Source organism: Eucyclogobius newberryi, unplaced genomic scaffold (genome assembly GCF_026437365.1).
Source record: "Eucyclogobius newberryi isolate DKJ021-1_F unplaced genomic scaffold, fEucNew1.0.hap1 SCAF_7, whole genome shotgun sequence".
Classification (NCBI taxonomy): Eukaryota; Metazoa; Chordata; class Actinopteri; order Gobiiformes; family Gobiidae; genus Eucyclogobius; species Eucyclogobius newberryi.
Genome location: NW_027316389.1, coordinates 29,187,946 through 29,205,749, shown reverse-complemented (window position 1 = coordinate 29,205,749; position 17,804 = coordinate 29,187,946). Strand labels below are relative to the sequence as shown.

General features: G+C 40.0%; 1 protein-coding gene across 1 annotated transcript in view; it reads right to left on the bottom strand.

Annotated features, from left to right (window-relative positions):
- The window catches only part of LOC140348547 (metabotropic glutamate receptor 8-like), a 183,563-nt gene that overhangs the window by 49,001 nt on the left and 116,758 nt on the right, over positions 1 to 17,804 (bottom strand). The window contains exons 4-6 of the mRNA XM_072434482.1: positions 9,618 to 9,753; positions 9,315 to 9,469; positions 7,691 to 7,828 (exon numbers count right to left, since the gene is read on the bottom strand). Of these exons, the coding sequence (XP_072290583.1) occupies positions 7,691 to 7,828; positions 9,315 to 9,469; positions 9,618 to 9,753 (429 nt within the window). The remainder of the gene's footprint in view (positions 1 to 7,690; positions 7,829 to 9,314; positions 9,470 to 9,617; positions 9,754 to 17,804) is intronic.

Sequence of the window (17,804 nt, the reverse complement as noted above, 5' to 3'; positions counted from 1 at the left end):
CTGCCTTCTTCCCTTTACACCACACCAAGTTCCTTCTCTTTTTTATAATCTAGATTAGGGCTGTACGATTTTATTGCGATAACAATTATATAATTTTATATTTTGTTCTTTGCAGATAACATTCTATAATCTAAGTCACTGCAGCTTTTATGATTTGATAATTGCCACAACTCAAAATGAAGTTTCAATTTGCAATGTGCAGAGAGCTTCACCAAAGTTATTCAAATCATGTCATTGCTCATATTACTTCCACCAATCAACGCACGTGTATCATTAGGAGACTTTTTAGCAGATGACAATATTCGTTTCACTTGGCAACAGAAACAGGACTAGCAGCATCTGCTGCTGCTGCTTTCTATAACTACAATGCTTCAGTTGTAGTCATCTGGACTCAGTTAGAAAAAATAGACGTTTCGACTCTCATCCAAGAGTCATTGTCAATGAAAGAATTTAGATCGAGAACTCCGATATTAATACTGTTCTGTGGTGTTGGGCGGAGCCTTCCTGAAGTAGAAAGAGTTGTTTGTTTCAACAGAAACTCCCCCCTTGTGTCTACTGAGCTAGCCTATTCAGAATTTTTACGAACGCTTGAAAAGAGATCCGACCAGTGGCTACAAGAAGAAAGTGATAGACTGTTTACAAAGGCTGGAAAAAGAGGAAGCGATAGACCGGCCTCTGTATTACAGACTGTATCCTGGTGAAGCCATACCCTGCATTTATGGCCTTCCAAAAATACACAAAAAGGAGGTGCCACTCAGACCCATAGTGTGCAGCACAGATTCCATCACTTACAATGTGGCCAAGCATTTAACAACTATATTGGCTCCGCTTGTGGGGAATTCGGTACATCATGTGGAAAACACGCACAACTTTGTGGATAAAGTGAAACATCTCCAACTGGACCCAGATGACCTCATGGTTTCATATGATGTTGTGTCCCTGTTCACCTGCATCCCGACCTCTGATGCAGTAGCAGCAGTGAGGACCAGACTGCAGGAAGACACCACCCTACAGGAAAGGACCAAACTGACACCTGAACACATATGTAAACTGTTGGACATCTGTCTGAACACCACTTACTTTCAATTCCGGGGACAATTTTACAGACAGATTCATGGCTGTGCCATGGGCTCGCCCGTCTCTCCCATAGTGGCCAACCTGTACATGGAGCACTTTGAGAAGAAGGCACTGTCCTCATTCTCAGGCATAGCCCCAAAACTGTGGCTCCGCTATGTCGATGATACTTTTGTAACAATTAAGAAACAAGAGCTGGAAACCTTCTCTGATCACATCAATGCTGTGGACCCACATATTAGGTTTACAAGAGAAGACGCTAAGGAGAATCGCTTGGCCTTTCTTGATTGTTCCACGATCAGAGGAGAGGACGGGAAACTCCAAATAGAAGTATATAGGAAACCTACACACACGGACCAGTATCTGCTCTTTGGTTCCAACCACCCACTACAGCACAAGCTGGGGGTGATCAGAACCTTACAACACAGAGCTCAAGGTGTGCCCACCAGCTCAGAGGGCAAGAAGAAAGAGGAAAAACATGTCCGTAATGCCCTCTCAGCCTGTGGTTACCCCGCTTGGGCTCTCAACAGAGTGAAGAGAACCAAAAAGCAGGACAAAAAGGAAACTGAACAGAGAAGGAAGGGTGTTTCTATCCCTTATGTGTCTGGCCTGTCGGAAAAACTGCAGAGAATTTTTAGACAACACAAAGTCTCTGTTTATTGTAAATCAGGAAACACTTTAAGACAAAAACTGGTTCACCCTAAGGACAAGTTGCCGACTCAAAAACAGAGCAATGTAGTTTATTCGATCCAATGCAGTGAAGAAAGTTGTAAAGAACGTTACATAGGTGAGACGAAACAGCCTCTACACAAGAGGCTTTATCAGCACAGAAGAAATACCAGTTCAGGACCACAGAGTGCCGTGCATCTCCATCTTGAAGCCTCTAATCACTCGTTTGAAGACGGTGAGGTGAAGGTTTTAAGCAGGGAAAAAAGATGGTTTGAAAGAGGAGTCAAGGAAGCTATTTTTGTTAAAAAAGAAAAACCTTCTTTAAACAGAAATGGAGGGCTAAGATTCAATCTTCCTGGTATCTATAATGGTTTACTGAACCCCTGGAAAGGTAGAGGACCAGGACCAGGACATTTAGATGCTAATCAGGTACTCAGGGTGGTTGAGCCAGGGTCTCACAAAGACAAAGAGGATTCTAATAGCCCATTAAAATTCTGAATAGGCTAGCTCGGTAGATACAAGGGGGGAGTTTCTATTGAAACAAACAACTCCTTCTACTTCAGGAAGGCTCCTCCCAACGGGCGGGACTTACCACAGAACAGTATTAATATCGGAGTTCTCGATCTAAATTCTTTTATTGACAATGACTCTTGGATGAGAGTCGAAACGTCTATTTTTTCTAACTGAGTCCAGATGACTACAACTGAAGCTTTTTCTACTATGGAACACGCCTGGACGAATGAGGGATTACACCGACATATAACTACAATGCATTATTTACTAAGGCTGCAGGTATTATCTCTTCACTTTAAATATTCTGCGTTGTATTAAAGGAATTTCTAAGGCTATGGCGTACAAAGTAGTGTAACTACAGTGCACAGTATACACAGGCTGTGTTTCACAGCTCAGAGCCGTGCAGCCCACACCTTGAGTCAAAAGTTCTCACTTTCAAAACTATAGGTTCCACACACATCGTTGAAAACATGTCAATGTTTTCTTCTGCCCCACAAATCAAGCTATCTAGTGTGTAGCTTGTAAATTGATGTGGAATGATCACAAAAGGAAGGACGTTTTGAGGTTTTCTGTATCTGCTACAATGTTGTGGACGATTAGAAGTAGTCTCATTATTCCCTGCACACCTGGAGCAGCTGCTGTATCAGGCTGTGTACTTTAGCCGCTGCAGATGCACATCCTCTGTATTGCTCTCTAAAGCTGCACAGATCAGCGTTAACACAGTGGCCCTTAATGGTGCAGATGGTGAAGCTGTGATGAGGTCAGGAGTTTGGGCTTTTACTACATGAATAAACTAGGGCCTGTGGCCTGGCACTGCCCTGACCAACATGTGGAGGCCCCAAATGCTAATTAATAATACCTTGTTGGTGAAGGTGATATTGTATTTAACAATCTCATGATTAAGTATAACATCAGGCTAGAAAATGGTTTTGAACGTACAACAATATTGCAATAAGTGATTATGGGTATGGAAAGTAATAAATGTAAAAAGTCCAAAGTAACTCGACTTTTCGTATTCCTTTTATTCAGTATTGCACATGATTATGACTTAAGTGGCCAAACCAGCCTAGTTAGTGCTGGGATCATGGGACACAGCTGGGAATACCACAGTGAGGCAGCAGCTCTAGTGCAAACTCTTATTGTGTCCTTAGGCAAGACACTTCACGTACCTTGCCTCGTATGAATGTGATGTGTGAGTGATTAGTTCAGGTCGCAGAGCCCACTGCTGCAAATGGTCAGGCGTGCATTTGTCAGTGGCAAAAAAAGTAGCTTATCACCACTGAATATGACGTGAATGAGAACATTGACACTCAATGTTGACTAATTCATTATAGGGGTTCTGAACACATTCACCAACTGCAACTAAATTAATATTAATATGCCACGCCTAACTTTAAAGCTCAGAACCTACAAAAATGAGCCCACTATTTAGTTGTACAATCCACGTCTTAAGATTGAATTGCTGCGCAAAAATTGGCCTGCAGTGCCATGCCGTCATTCCATGGCCTTTATAGAGAGCTAGAGCAATGCTAGTGTAATGAGCTTATGAATAATATTGAGTATCTGCAAATTTTAACGGTATCAGACCTGCAAAACATAGACGGATATAATTATAATTACAGGACTGCTGCTTGCCATTTAGGTGCCCTGAGCAGAACGACAATTTTATATATTGCATAAATCCCTAGTGCCCTCAACCAAGAAGGTTTCCACAAAAATCATATAATTTTCTGGATTCTGGTGCATTTTAGATGTTATTTGCAACTCATGAATTTACTTAGTTTATTCTGAGCGCCCCCCCCCCACAGTCCCTAAATGTCCCTGCTCTGCTCCTGCTCTGCTCCTGCTCCCGCATCACCCGGAGCCCTTCTCCTGCTCTACAGCAGAACAGATCCAGGTTCTAAAAACTATAGTTGCTTTCTGTTGCATTCATGAAAACACAATTTAAAGGCGTAATGGACGATTTTTCGCCGATTTGAGAACTCAAGCAGAAGTGTGCGTGTGCACTCGCCCCGTGCGAACACACAAAAGCCTTGTTGCTAAAAGTGCGTTTGTTTATTAGCGCGACGGATCGCGTCTCTCGTCTTTGTAGATTTACGTCTCTTCTGAACCAGCTCGAACTGTCTTTCTCTGTCTTAATTTTGTCCCGTACACTGAGGGAACTATATTATGATAGATCCATGCGCTTAGACACAGGGAAACGTGCTGCTCTCCTGTAGGCTGTAGGTGAGCAGTAGGTGCGTTTTATGATTGATGCGTGGCAGGACTAATCGGCAGTCCACACCACGAGGAAATGAGACTCAGATTTGGGTCAAAAAATTGTCCATTCCACCTTTAAACATCTGTAAGAAGTTTAACCATTTTGGTTTGGCACGCCGCGGTGTCAACTCTGCAGTTTGCCACATCTGCTTATTTCATTCTCTCTTTATCCCAGTTTCTAATTGAATATGAGGCCAATTTTCATCATCTACAGACTGTTTTGCTCCTTGGAATAGAATACATAAGCGAATCAAAACTGTTCCCAGCTGCGGCTGTTTAAACTGTGCCTTGTAGCTGCCCCTGCGCATCTCAAACTCGTTGTGGAGAGAGAGAGGCAACACTTCAGTCCTAGATATAGTTTTGAATCAATAAAGGATTAAAGACAGAGGAGTTATAGTGTAAGCTTCCTGTTTAATTGCAAAGGGGACAGTGCAGCTGCTGTACCAGGCTGGTGCCTCTCATAGCACTTGAAACCTTGCACACTGCACGTTATGTGTGTAAAGGGAGTGGCAGCACTGTATAATTAGATTTCTATTCATGAAGAGCATTGGGAAACAAGCAACTGACAACAACAGAGAAATATCTGTAATTTTGATGCCTTACAGACTATTCCTCAAAAGCCATAGATCTCTAGCCTGTGTTTCCTGGTTGTGCACAAACTTTCCACCTCAGAAACTCCCTGACTCAGCAGCAGTGCTATATTTGACTAAACTCCACAGCTCTACACCTTCCTATAATCCTTTGCACCGTGTCTCACATGTTTTGGCAGGATTTGGCCCTGCGTACCCTGTCCTGAACAGAAGAACAGCACTGAATCAGTGGATTACATGGTGCTGCAGAAGGCTGCAGTCAGCACACACAAGCTCAAAGGGAGAGTTATAGAAAGTTATAGATCAGCATCAAGAGCCACAATTGAACAGGTGCAAGCTTGTAAAAGGCTAAAAACAATGTCTGCTTGTGGTAAACTTGCTAAGTAATGTATGGATGATAAAAACACCAATACAGTTCTCTAAAGTTAGACAAACTACTAAAATATGACTTAAACATGCACAAATGAAGCAAAACACAACTCCAGGTATGTTTTTGAGGAGGAAACAACTTTGTAACGCAACACAAAGCATTAAAAGTGTGCTTAATACAGGCCCTTAAATATACAGCTTGCACAATGTGCAGAGTGGTTTATATGAGGATTTCTGAATAGAAATAGACAGGATAGGAGCGGCAGAAGACAGTGATAGAAATGCCTTTTCAACACTGTTTATTAGGTGGTCAGGGGTCTCATTTAATACAAAAATGCAGCGTGGAAAGAAACTAATAAAAGATGTTTTTTGGACAATATTTTCAGAATAAAAGGGCTATACTTGCTGTCACACTAATACTGTTTCATACATCACAATGAGTTGATAAAAATAACCTGATGAACTGGGTTTCTGACAGGGCTGACTTTTCCCCAAACCTTGAGGAGAAATTTCAGCGGGGCCCAAGCCCAGTTAGGGCTATACAGTTACTGTCACTGGTGTGTATTTTTATTATTATCACAGCATGTGGCACTTGAATTTAAGTTCTGAAAGATTTAAGCAGTTCCTAAAGCAGTCTACTCTATTTTTTCTGTGCCCTGCAAATTCAAACATAATTTGTTGAAAGAGATGTAAACGCATGTAACAGTGGGGTCTGTTGGGCCCAGAAGATTATTCAGAATATAGCCTGTATTTCCTGCATGTTGGTGCACTTGACCAGGTTGTGCTGTACCCCATTACACCCCCTTTTCCCTCATGCTACTTTGTCAATTACACTCCTGAAATTTAGAAAATGTGACTTTGCCAGGATCTGCCAAACACAATGAAAGTTACAGTATTTTGTTAAGCATGTTTTGACAGAAAATGCCATTAATAACACCAGGGACAACCCCACATGACGTGACAGCCAACCCGGACTGTCACAGAAGATTGATTTGTCTTTAATGGCTGATTATGTTGTATTACAATAGGATATAAAAATGATTGTTTTACCTGTTTCAAACCAAGGCTTTAAGCTTTCATATATGAATGTTGCAAAAACATCATTTTATTTCATAATCTGCTTTACATACAAAATACTTAACACTGCCCATTTGTTCAAATACCAGTGTTCAAATTAGACTAAAATTGACAATCTTATTCAGAGACACGTTGGTGCTAAAAGAGGAGAATAAAACCTCAATATGTGTGGAAACTAACCCGTGCAATGTGTGTGAAATGAATCAGATCACATGAGAGAGGTGACTGTCAAAACTTGACATAAATCACAGTTACTTTCAGACAGCCAGGCTGAAGCCCTGTTATACAGTGTGTGGTGCGTTCAGGGTGCCTGGGACACGCAACCTCTCCCTTATTTCTATTCATGAGCCTAAGTTCTGCCTCTGCCGACTGCCAATAAACGTCTCTATAATCATTTTACAGCTCGACCCGTGAAACTCAGTGTCTATGTGTGAAATGAATCCACAAGTTACTCATCTCCACAGCAGCAGAGTCAAATGGGCAAGGGTTTAGTCTGTGTAAGAGCCATGTGCTACTTTCAACTGAAGTGTGCTGCTTGTATTCACTTTATTCTACTATGGAAGCAAATGTGGATGAAACTGGATGTTCTGCTAAATGTAATAGATCACTATGTACCTTTTCTGGTGGCTGGTCCCCCTAAGTTATTACATATAAATCATGTATAAATAAAAATCTTATTTCCCTAAAAAATGTTGTTGTTGTTGTTGTTGTTGTTTTATGGCGGTTGGCATCCAATTGTTGCATTACCGCCAGACTTTATTCCTCAGACTTTTCGTAGTCCTCAGACTGTCAGTGCATCAGCCATTTCGTTACACAGTAGGTGGTGGTTGTTATTCTTTAAAGAGTGATATTACACGAGCTCTAAAGAACAGAACGCCTGACACAGTTCAGTGGGCTCCTGGTGGAGTGTTTTTCACACAAAACATTGACGAAATGGCCCTGACAAGTCTTAACATGTACATAATATGTGAATCATTGTTGATATTTGCATAACCGTATCAATGCCTAAAGTATACATATTTTGAGTTTGATATTTTGATAAAAGCCCATCTAACGGGACTAAAAAGCTGTGTTACTACTATCTACTGTTCCACCACTGCTTCTCTGACTAAAACAGATAGAAGTGTGTTATTTCCTACCTGTGCACTTCTTGGGGCTGCCTGGTCTCTTTCCGTGCATCCCGAGTTTACAGACAAAGTTCTCCTCCCAAAACTCAGCAAACCACACATTCCTTCGATTATTGGACAGCGACCGACTCTTGAAATAACGATCAAATGCTGTAGAAAAACAGAAAATGGAAAACATTACCATGAGAAATTTTAGTGAAATAAACTTAAAAAACCCATTGACAACCATGCTATCTCTTTTTGCAATGTATGATATTTTGAATTTGCCTGATGTAATTATGCAAATGCCTGCTTATATTTTTATGGACCAATGAAAAATGGGGATCCAAATGAATACAACCCAAAAAACAGAAGGCAAGCATTCCAAATCTACACAGAATGGTCCTCCCTGGTCCAGCAAACAGACTCAGGGGCCATTAAATCCATGCTTTGACCAGCCGATCTCCCAGACTGTTCGCCTAGGAGCTTCTTGGATCACTTATTTTAACGACGGAACGCTCCAGACTGGGTTCAGAGGCAGAGGACTGCAACAGAAGTACCTGACGTCGCCCAAACATTATTTAATAAATAAAATCTCAATTGTACCTGAATGATACTTTTTAGTCACGAGGCCGATCCACGCAATTCCCAAAAAGATGTTAATAAGTAATTCCAAGTTCGAGGCATTGTGAGATCTGCCTGAAGCTAGTCACATACACTGCATCTATTTTACTTCCCTACGCCACAACAACGTCTCTGTAATACAATATTTTGGTCTTAATGTGAGTGCCATGCGTCAATGAAGAGGACATAGCTGATGCTAACGTGTGCTAGCTTTGTTTTGCAAAGCAAGTGGAAAATCATAATTTTTTGTTAATATCAGCTATTAGTCATTTTGTTTTCACCCGAGTTTGAGTTCTCTTTCCTCCAATCGTTTGTCGGTGCTCTGATGTGTAGCTCCTCATTAGCTTAACCCAGTAGCGAGTAGTGACTTTAATGGATGGGCAAGCAGCAAACTTGGAGTGTTCATCAACATTTAGTGGACACTCTTGCACACAAAAGTGAATAAACCAACAAGTTTCCAAATCCCAGTCTCCCACATGAAGGTCGAACACCTTCCCAACTGAGCTAAACACCCATAGCTGTAACATGGAGCTGCTGTTACTTCGCTTCTCCTCTGCATATGCTCAATTAGGGCCGAACATGCAAACAGCCAAGGTTCCCACATATTATTTATTGTTTATTCCGCGTGGTTTGAGGCTGTGTTGTCCTCAGACTGCAGGCCTATAAAAGAAGCTGCTGCCGCTCTGGTTCTAAAAGCTCATGAGAGAGTGGAACATGAACGGGCCTCTGAACAAAGTAACAAAATGAATAGAGGCAGGAGAAGAAGAACCAAGCTTGCCGCGCAGTATCGCTCAGTGGCCTGTAGAGGACGCTAAAAGACAAACTTAGGAACAATATAAATATAGTTGTGACACACAGTCATTTTAGATTGTACTGGTCAATCACTGGTTGCCTTGATTGCCCTGACCGCACGCCACTTTCTTAAGCATTCCAGGAGCCAGAAGCTTGTCTATGTAGGGTTCACTATGGATAACTCAAGACTAAGGAGACACTGTCTGCTATATGCAAATCTGAGAGGTGATGAGGTACTGACCGTCCACAGAAGCTCTCTTGGGCAGGATGGTGATAGCACCTTCTGCCACCCGCTCCTGGTGCACCACAGGGGAGATCTTTGACCCCCAGCTGTCTGAGCCCACCCACAGGAAGTGGCCTGTCAGGTTGTTTCGTTTGGCTGCGTCCAAGACCCTCCTGCATAGATGAGGACAAGGACCAAGGACAATATCGTTAGGTGAGAAACACTCAACCACACAAATTAAGATGTAACACTGTAGTAGTAGTTTATATTTTTATATATATGTATGTATGTATGTATGTATGTGTAATACTTGCATCATACCTGATATCGTCCTCGTTGGCAAACATGATGACAGCTCTGGCGTTGGGCGTCTCCAGCAAACGCAAAACTATTTTGTCAAACTCTCCAAGCCTGGGCTCCCGAGGGATCTTTAGAGACTGAGCGATGCACACTCCACCTGGAAAAGAACAAAACAAAAATGTACCATTATTTATTTGGATATTTGAACGATGTAATATTGTACGACTTAAGAATTTAAAAATCCTTGTTGTAAGAGATGACATCCCTGTTGTAGGTTTTAAATGAGGAAACATGTCATAACATGATTAAATCTCATAAAAGTCAATTTTGCAAAATACGTGTCGTTTAAATCAAATGCACAATAGTCATAAGCATCTAGCGCTAGTATTCTCACTGCAAAAATAAAAATTGCAGCCCTAAATCACCTCAAAAGTTTCACAAACACCTGATTTATTTAGGTAGCGCATGTCAAGCCCTTTTTCTTTTAGAGTCACGACATTTCCGCTTGTATAGCGCGCTGTACCCCTTTACGTGTGTTTTATTCACCAGAGTCTGACTCCCAAATGTGACACTTGAGTTGAACTTGTGCATCTGAAGCCAAGGCGACACACTACAGTAGACCCACACTTAATTAGAGCTCGAGGAGGTTTTGGAGAATTTGTATATATATATATATATATATATATATATATATATATATATATTTGTCTACGTCCCGCCCTCTCACTTCTGTCCTCGGGGTACAGAGACGGCGCAGAAAATATTCACATCTCCGCACCATGACCTCGATTGTCAACCCGAGAGGAGGCAACCGACAACTCAGGCGAAAATGTTTCTTCAAAATAGCATTAATAAATATGAGGCTTTGGTCTGACAGTCATAAAGAGAGCATGAACTTCTGTAGAAACGCATTGAGAGTGGATGTAGTGTGAATACAATTGTGCTTTTGTATTGTCCTGTGTAATGAGCTTTCAGCCTCCCTTAGATGAAGTGAATATTACAATCACAGGAATAAATGATCCAGGCTGCTAAATGCCTTTAATGTCTTTTTTTTTTTAGAAGGCTGACTTTTTTGAAGATATCGTTCATCTTTTATTCCTTCCGAAGATCTTGCTATCAGTCAGACACGCTCTTCAGGAAGGTCAACACAAGAGAAGCGTGGACCAGATGGCACTCTACACTGTGCTGATCCGCTCAGTGGAATATCTTTTTCAAATGGCTGTGGACCTGTGTCATGTCCCTAGACTATGAAAGACATCAACAATCATTCCCATTCCCAAGTCCACACGGCCGAGTGAGCGGAATGACTTTAGACCAATGGCACTTACTCCGCTTATCATGAAATCATTTAGAAAACTCTTGAATATCATTGTGTTTTACTGATAAGATGGACCCCTTGTAATTTGCAGACCATTAAAAGGGTTGGAGGACGCAAATGTCTTTATTCTTGACAATGTTCTTAAGCACCTTGTCAATGCAGAAACCTTTGCTTGGCTTTTTTCCTTTTTTTTTTAATTGGAAGACTCTCATTCTAACTTACCTGATCAGTTTTCTTGATACTTATCTTCGATTTTCTGACTGACTTTTCAGTACTTTTCAGAGTACAGTGTGTGCGGGTAAATGGACAAACGTCTGATGCTCTAGTGTCCAGTACGGGAAGCCCACAGGGATGTGTATTATCGTCATTTTTTTTATGGAACACACGGACAGTTGTAAGAGCCCAAACAGCCACACACACAGTTGTGTTGTCACTCCTACAGGGCGATGACTCGGCCCGCTCTTCTTTTGTGACATGGTGCGATCAGAACTACTTTGACCAAAATGTCTCTAAAACCAAATAACTAATTATAGACTTTATGCAAAGAAAATTTGACTACAGCCTCATTTATGGTGAGAAGGTACAGTAGAGCAATATAAATATCTGGGAACTGTGTTTGATGTGAAACTCAGGTTTGATGTGAATACAGGCATTATTTAAAGAAAAAGTTCAGCAGTGAGTTTTTTCTTCTGCGCAAACGTTGGAGCTTTAATGTCGACGACAAGATCCTCAGAGTTTGCTGCTGCTCCTATATTTGAGAGTCTCCTAACTTTCTCTTTTGTTTCCTGGTTTGGTTGCCTTTCGGTGAAGAACAGCTTATCGGTGCCCAGCAAAGGGAATGCACTTTGAGAAGGTCGTGTGGCCAGGAAAGCCAATCAAATTATTGACCCAGACCAGAGCCACATTTTATCCTCAGGTTTTACTCTAATGCCTCAGGTCGGTGCTGTGAGATGCCCCTGATTAGAACTAATCACTATTCTAAGTCGTTTATTCCTTCTGCGATTACATTATTGAACTCTGTTTGATGCTGTGCTTCTGTGTATTTTAAGGATTACCCTTTTATGTATATATTATTATACTAAGGCAAGAGTTTTTTAATAAGTTGTTTCGCGAGCCCGCCAACGTCAAAAACGGAGATTCTTAAAAAAAATGTAAATGTATTTTTCCTGTTTCAGCGGATTTTCTGACATTTTTTTGGCCAAAACCTCAATAAGAATAAAAATGTATTCTGCACCAGCATTTCCGACCTCCGACCATTTCTGCACGACCCCGAGTTTGTCCGAACGTAAGAGCTTTAAAACTATCGCAACTCACGGCTTGACCATAGATCCATGAGATTAACATGAAGGTGGGCGTGGCTTTGGCTCGCGCTCCCATTCATTAAACTCGTGTTTGAAGAATGAAGAATACGCGTCTTGACCGATTATATCAGAAATCCTTTTGTCGTTGCCATTTAAGTACCACAAATCCTCCTCATGTGGACATGTCCAGCTCGTCTGGAGTCACACGTTCTCTTCTGATTGTATTGTAAGGACATTACTTGTCCCGATCAGCTGAGCTGCGCGTCCACGACTCTAGGGGAAAATTACTGCGCCGTTGGATCAAATTACTGTGGCCAAATTTAAGCTCAATAAGACATTTTCTTTCATGGCACTCTTTGTGTTCCTGTGAAGATTCAAAAGCGACTTGTTTGGTCACGGGATGATTCATTTTCTGAGAAGTCAGTCTGGGACTACTTTCTGTCTGATCACTGTGAGTTCCACCTTCCAGTTAGTTTATGACATTGAAGGTATTTTTGTACACTGCATTATAATAAGAGTTAGTTTCAATGTCTTGCCTTGATAACTATAATGATGTAGATAATGTAGAGAGGTGGGAGTAGGGCCTATATTCTAAGAATCCAAGAAAATTATTTAGAATAGAATTTAATTTTTAAATTCAACTCCGACTTTTGGATGGTAGAAATGTGATTTGATAATATTCCGTCCTCCCCTTTTAAAAATGCCAAGGAAAATCTGTGAAACAACAAATTAAAAAACTCTCGCCTCACTACACATTCTCTCATCACCTGAATGTGGAATGGCATATACTTGTGTACTTATATGTGTGTTTCACCAGGTGGCTGCAATGAATTGTCTTTCAAGGGATTAACGAAGACTTTCTGACCCTGATTCTGAATTATGTTCCATGGAAAAGGTTTCACTTTTCCAAAGAAGCAGAAGCCTTCTTCTAAGACACTCCATGAACTTTCATCGAATCTAGGACGTAACTAAGCCTCTTGTCTGAGTGTGCTCTCGGTTTGACAGTGACAGGTTCCTGATTGTCCCTGCCAAACCAGGTGGATCATTTTAAGCTACAGCATTAATATAAATTAATCGCCTCAGACGAGGCAAAAGGAATTGGAATTATTTGTCATAAATTGAGGGCTGTAAGCTAACAATTAGGGTTACGATTAGATGTTGTAAACTGTTGCAAAAAATGTTTAAGAACAATTTAAATGATGAATCATTTGCCTCAAAAAGAGAGTTTGATTTGGTTTAAGGGACAAAATGAAAAATTGTTTGAAGTAATTTCAAGAATTGCTTACACTCCAAATTTAAATCTATCAATGATTATCTGAATCAATCCTTCTAACATAGTAGTCGTCTCAGAAACATGGTGGATAAAGGTACAGAGTTTAATATGATATTGGCAATGATATGTTTGTACAAATGACAGCACAAGAAGGATGTGTGGCATTATATAGTGCTAAGAAAAATATGGACTTTCAAATGAAAGAATGTCTCTTGCAGTTTTTTTTTATGTATAATTGTGGAAATTACACCAAAAACGCTGCAGGGCGACAGGATCAGACATTAACTAAAGTTTAAAATATATAAAAACAGTAAAAAGGAAAACCACACAAACTACTTAACAGTAAAAGACATTATACCAAAAGAATGTGGAAGGAGACTGTAGAGGCCTTTAAAACGTTTCTATCTAATCAAAAGAGAGTCCCATCAACAGTGAACCCCTCGATAATTTAATCCCAACCCCAATTCAATGTTTCTTACACCATAAAATAGTGATAGATATAATCAGAAAACTCAACAATAAGACATCCCATGATATTTCTGACATAGACATGAGAACAGTTAGGAACGTAGCTGATGGAATTGTCATCCATTTACATATATCTGCAACTTATCCTTCCAGTGTGGCAAATTCCCTAACAAACTGAAAACAGCCATAGAAATTCCACTAAATAAATCAGGAGACAGACACTGCTTGTCTCTCCACTTCCAGTTTTAAAAAACCCTTGAAAAGCTATTTGAAGATTAAGACATTTTATAGAAACACATAAATTATTATCTGACAGTCAATATGGATTCAGACACAACAGATCACACCACTAGCTTTAATTGAACTATTACAACAGATTTGTAAGAGGATTTTTATATATATATATATATATATATATATATATATATATATATATATATATATATATATATATATATATATATATATATAAGTTATTTTATATAAGTTATTTTCAATGTCTTGCATTGATAACTATAATTATGTAGATAATGTGGAGAGGTGGGAGGAGGGCCTATATAAGGGAAAGACAACAAATTAAAGTACCGAACAGTACATACATTGCGGGGAGCCTCGATGCTCTGTATTAGGACCCACTCTATTTTAATTATAATATGCAAAATATTGAATTTTATGAAATGTTTACTTTTTTGTGAACAATACAAATATTATTTGCACAGGTGAGGATTTAGAGCATTTTTTTTGTATCAAATAATTTTGGAAATATATTGAAAATGTTTAATTAATTATCATTCTGAAAAAGACAGATATGCTATTTGGAAAACGAGAGTGACAAGCCAATACAAATAACTATTGTAAACACTATTTAACAAGCAACATGTATTTTTGGGAGTAGTAATAAATGAGACGATTACTTGGGAACACCACATCAGTTACTTGAGGTCAAAAGGTGTAATGTGTAGGTGTAAGGAGGATCTCCAGTCACATACACAACCTAAAGGCTTTACTTTTATTGTATCATTCATTTGCAATGTCATATTTAAATTATTGTGCTGAGGTATGGAGACATTGTTACAAGACCATCTTATTGCCTGTAACGCAAATCATAATGAGAACTGTATTTTTTTAGACAAATAGTCAAGTGGTATTGGACTTGGTAAATTCCACACCATGAATATAATCTTGGAGGGAAGAAACAATTGTATCAACCAAAAGCAATAACGACATTAAAATGGGCGTATGTTTCAGTGTGGGAGTGAAACTGTGGGACGGATTATGGGAAGAACTTAAAGCCTGTTCAAACCAGGGAGCACATTATGACATTCTGATGATGGGGAAGAGGAATGAAGGTTCAGAGGTTGTCTATTGTTTGTGGATGCATGTGTTTATGTAATACGAGTTATACTATACATGTTATTATGGTATACGATACTCTGTTATGTTCACATTGTAATGTATGGCATGCAGGTTTGAAAAATAATTCAACTATTAAATATATGAAGTAATATAGGTATATGTATGAAGTAATATAAGTATACAGTGGTGCCATCATGTTTAATTAAACCTCTCCATGTCATCTGTCTGTGGACAAGCTGCATGTTTACAAAAGCGATACGGGAACAGCAAATAAAACAATCCAGAAGATTCTCCTCCGTCAGCTTTCAACACTGTTTACTTTGTTGCATAACATCTTGAACACAGTTTAGCTATTTATTTCAAATGATTTTTTCCTCTCTTTCCCTTGGGCTATCTCCTATCTGGTTCATGGTGTGTCCATACGGCGGCCTCCTGCTGTTGTGTGGCCAGACGCGACGCTTTAAATATGAACGTCTCTGAAGTCAGAGCATCATTTGCATGTAAATGAGCGGGCCTTTAGAGCAGATAATCAGTGAGTGGGTTATTCCTGAAGACTCAGAGGAGAACAGACTATCATCACAAGTGGATTAGACAAGAAGCCAAGCACAGAAAGTTAAAACTAAACACAACAGAGGAGCTAGGCAGTTCAAACACTGATGCATATAATACTGCATAATACTGCGGATATTTATTCATATATTTGCTCATTTGACCTCATTACCGAAACATAATAATAGAGATTATGTAGATGGCATCACAACATGTTCCGGTTCGCTGATGGATCTGGAAGTAAGAGTGACGCCATCATCATGTGACAGTCATAGGGCTTTCGGAGTCAGTCACAGACCCTCCCATAAGCAACTCGACCGTTACTCGCTTAAAAAATATGACATCATTACTGTAATGTAGACTGCTATTCATCCTTTAACCACCATCACATTCACACAAAGACTTTATTGATTCATCTTGACATTTTGAAGCATCTTAACCAATTACACAATGTCTCATTCAATATTTATTTTGCCCGTAGGCTTTGACAGACAGGAAAGGACAGTGCGAAATGGGGATGAGAGAGAAGGGAGGACATGCAGTAAATGGTCGGAGTCGGGATTCGAACCCACAACACTGCGTGCCTCGACTCATTCAGGAATAGTCACGCAACTCACATTAAAAAAATTCTGCACCCTAGTCATGGGGGGTTATAATAGTGGCACTGGGGCTGGGACAGACTGTACGAATGTGTTGCCTGAACAACCAGCCACTCCTACGTTCTGTTAAAATGCAGAAGGGTCTGGAATTGGACCATAAAGGGCATCAAAAAACTCTCCTAACTTGAGACGGTCAAAACATAATTTGTAGCATGTGTCTCCACTAAATATCCTCGTAACACTCAGAACAAAGTCGGTGTCAGAGCGTTCCATTGTAGAAAAAACTTCAGCTGCTGGAGGCATCTGCAAACTGTTTTTTGAAAAACAAGACATTTCGCCCACCTTCTTATAATAGTCTGTTCTGTTTGTCTATTTGTTTTAAGTTCCCCCTGAAACCAATCTTTTGTATGACCCTAACAGCCCTGTAATGGGTCATAGAAATCATATTGTTAGATGATGCAGTTCCCTTATCACTGATGAGTATTTGTATCTATAAATGTTGATTCTGCAGAAATCCACTCCATTTCTCAATCCTCTGTGCCATGTTTGTTTGGACATGAACTGACATGCTTTTCTGTGATTGGTTAAGGCACCTGTCAATCACATACATCTGAAATCAGGGATAGGATTCCTGACCAAAACGTCTTTGTAAAGTATTGTCAAGCACATGGTCTTGGCTTGTCAGACAGGCGTGCGAGTGCTCATTGTTCTTAGGAGGAATATTTAAATATGTGTTCAGAACAAATTTTGTGAATGCCAAAAATCTTGGTAATAAAGTACATGCAAATGTGTGATGTATGAGTCTAGTTATCAGAAAGCACAAGGATGAGGTTTGAACTTGAATTCACAGACGACAATGCATATCTACTACGACATTCATGAAAAATGTTGCGGTTCTGCCCAGAAATCCCATTTGTTCTCATTTCCTCCTTGAAGTTCCATTGGTGCCTTTCCAGAATGGTGCTCCATGTATCCTTAGTTTTTCCATTGCCCTGGGCTCTGACTAACAACACGCTTTGTTTGCAACATTCACCTAAACAGAAGAGAACGTGTGAACATCTAAAGTTATGTCTCTGTCAGATATGCTTCTCTTTGTCTCCAAGCTTTCACTGCACAGTTTGCAAAGGTTTTTCTTTGAATTATGTCCTCAAGGTCATTCTCAACACAGGTCTATATGAAAGCCTACTTTTTCTTGCGGCCTGAACCTACGCACATGCAGAGAAGAAGAATCTTCCAGCTGAGTGATATGTATCTGTTTCTTAATTCACATTTTGCACCAGTGGACAAGCAAAATAATAATTAATTTAGCTTGAAATTGTGTCAAGTCAAGTGACTTCAGCTTTC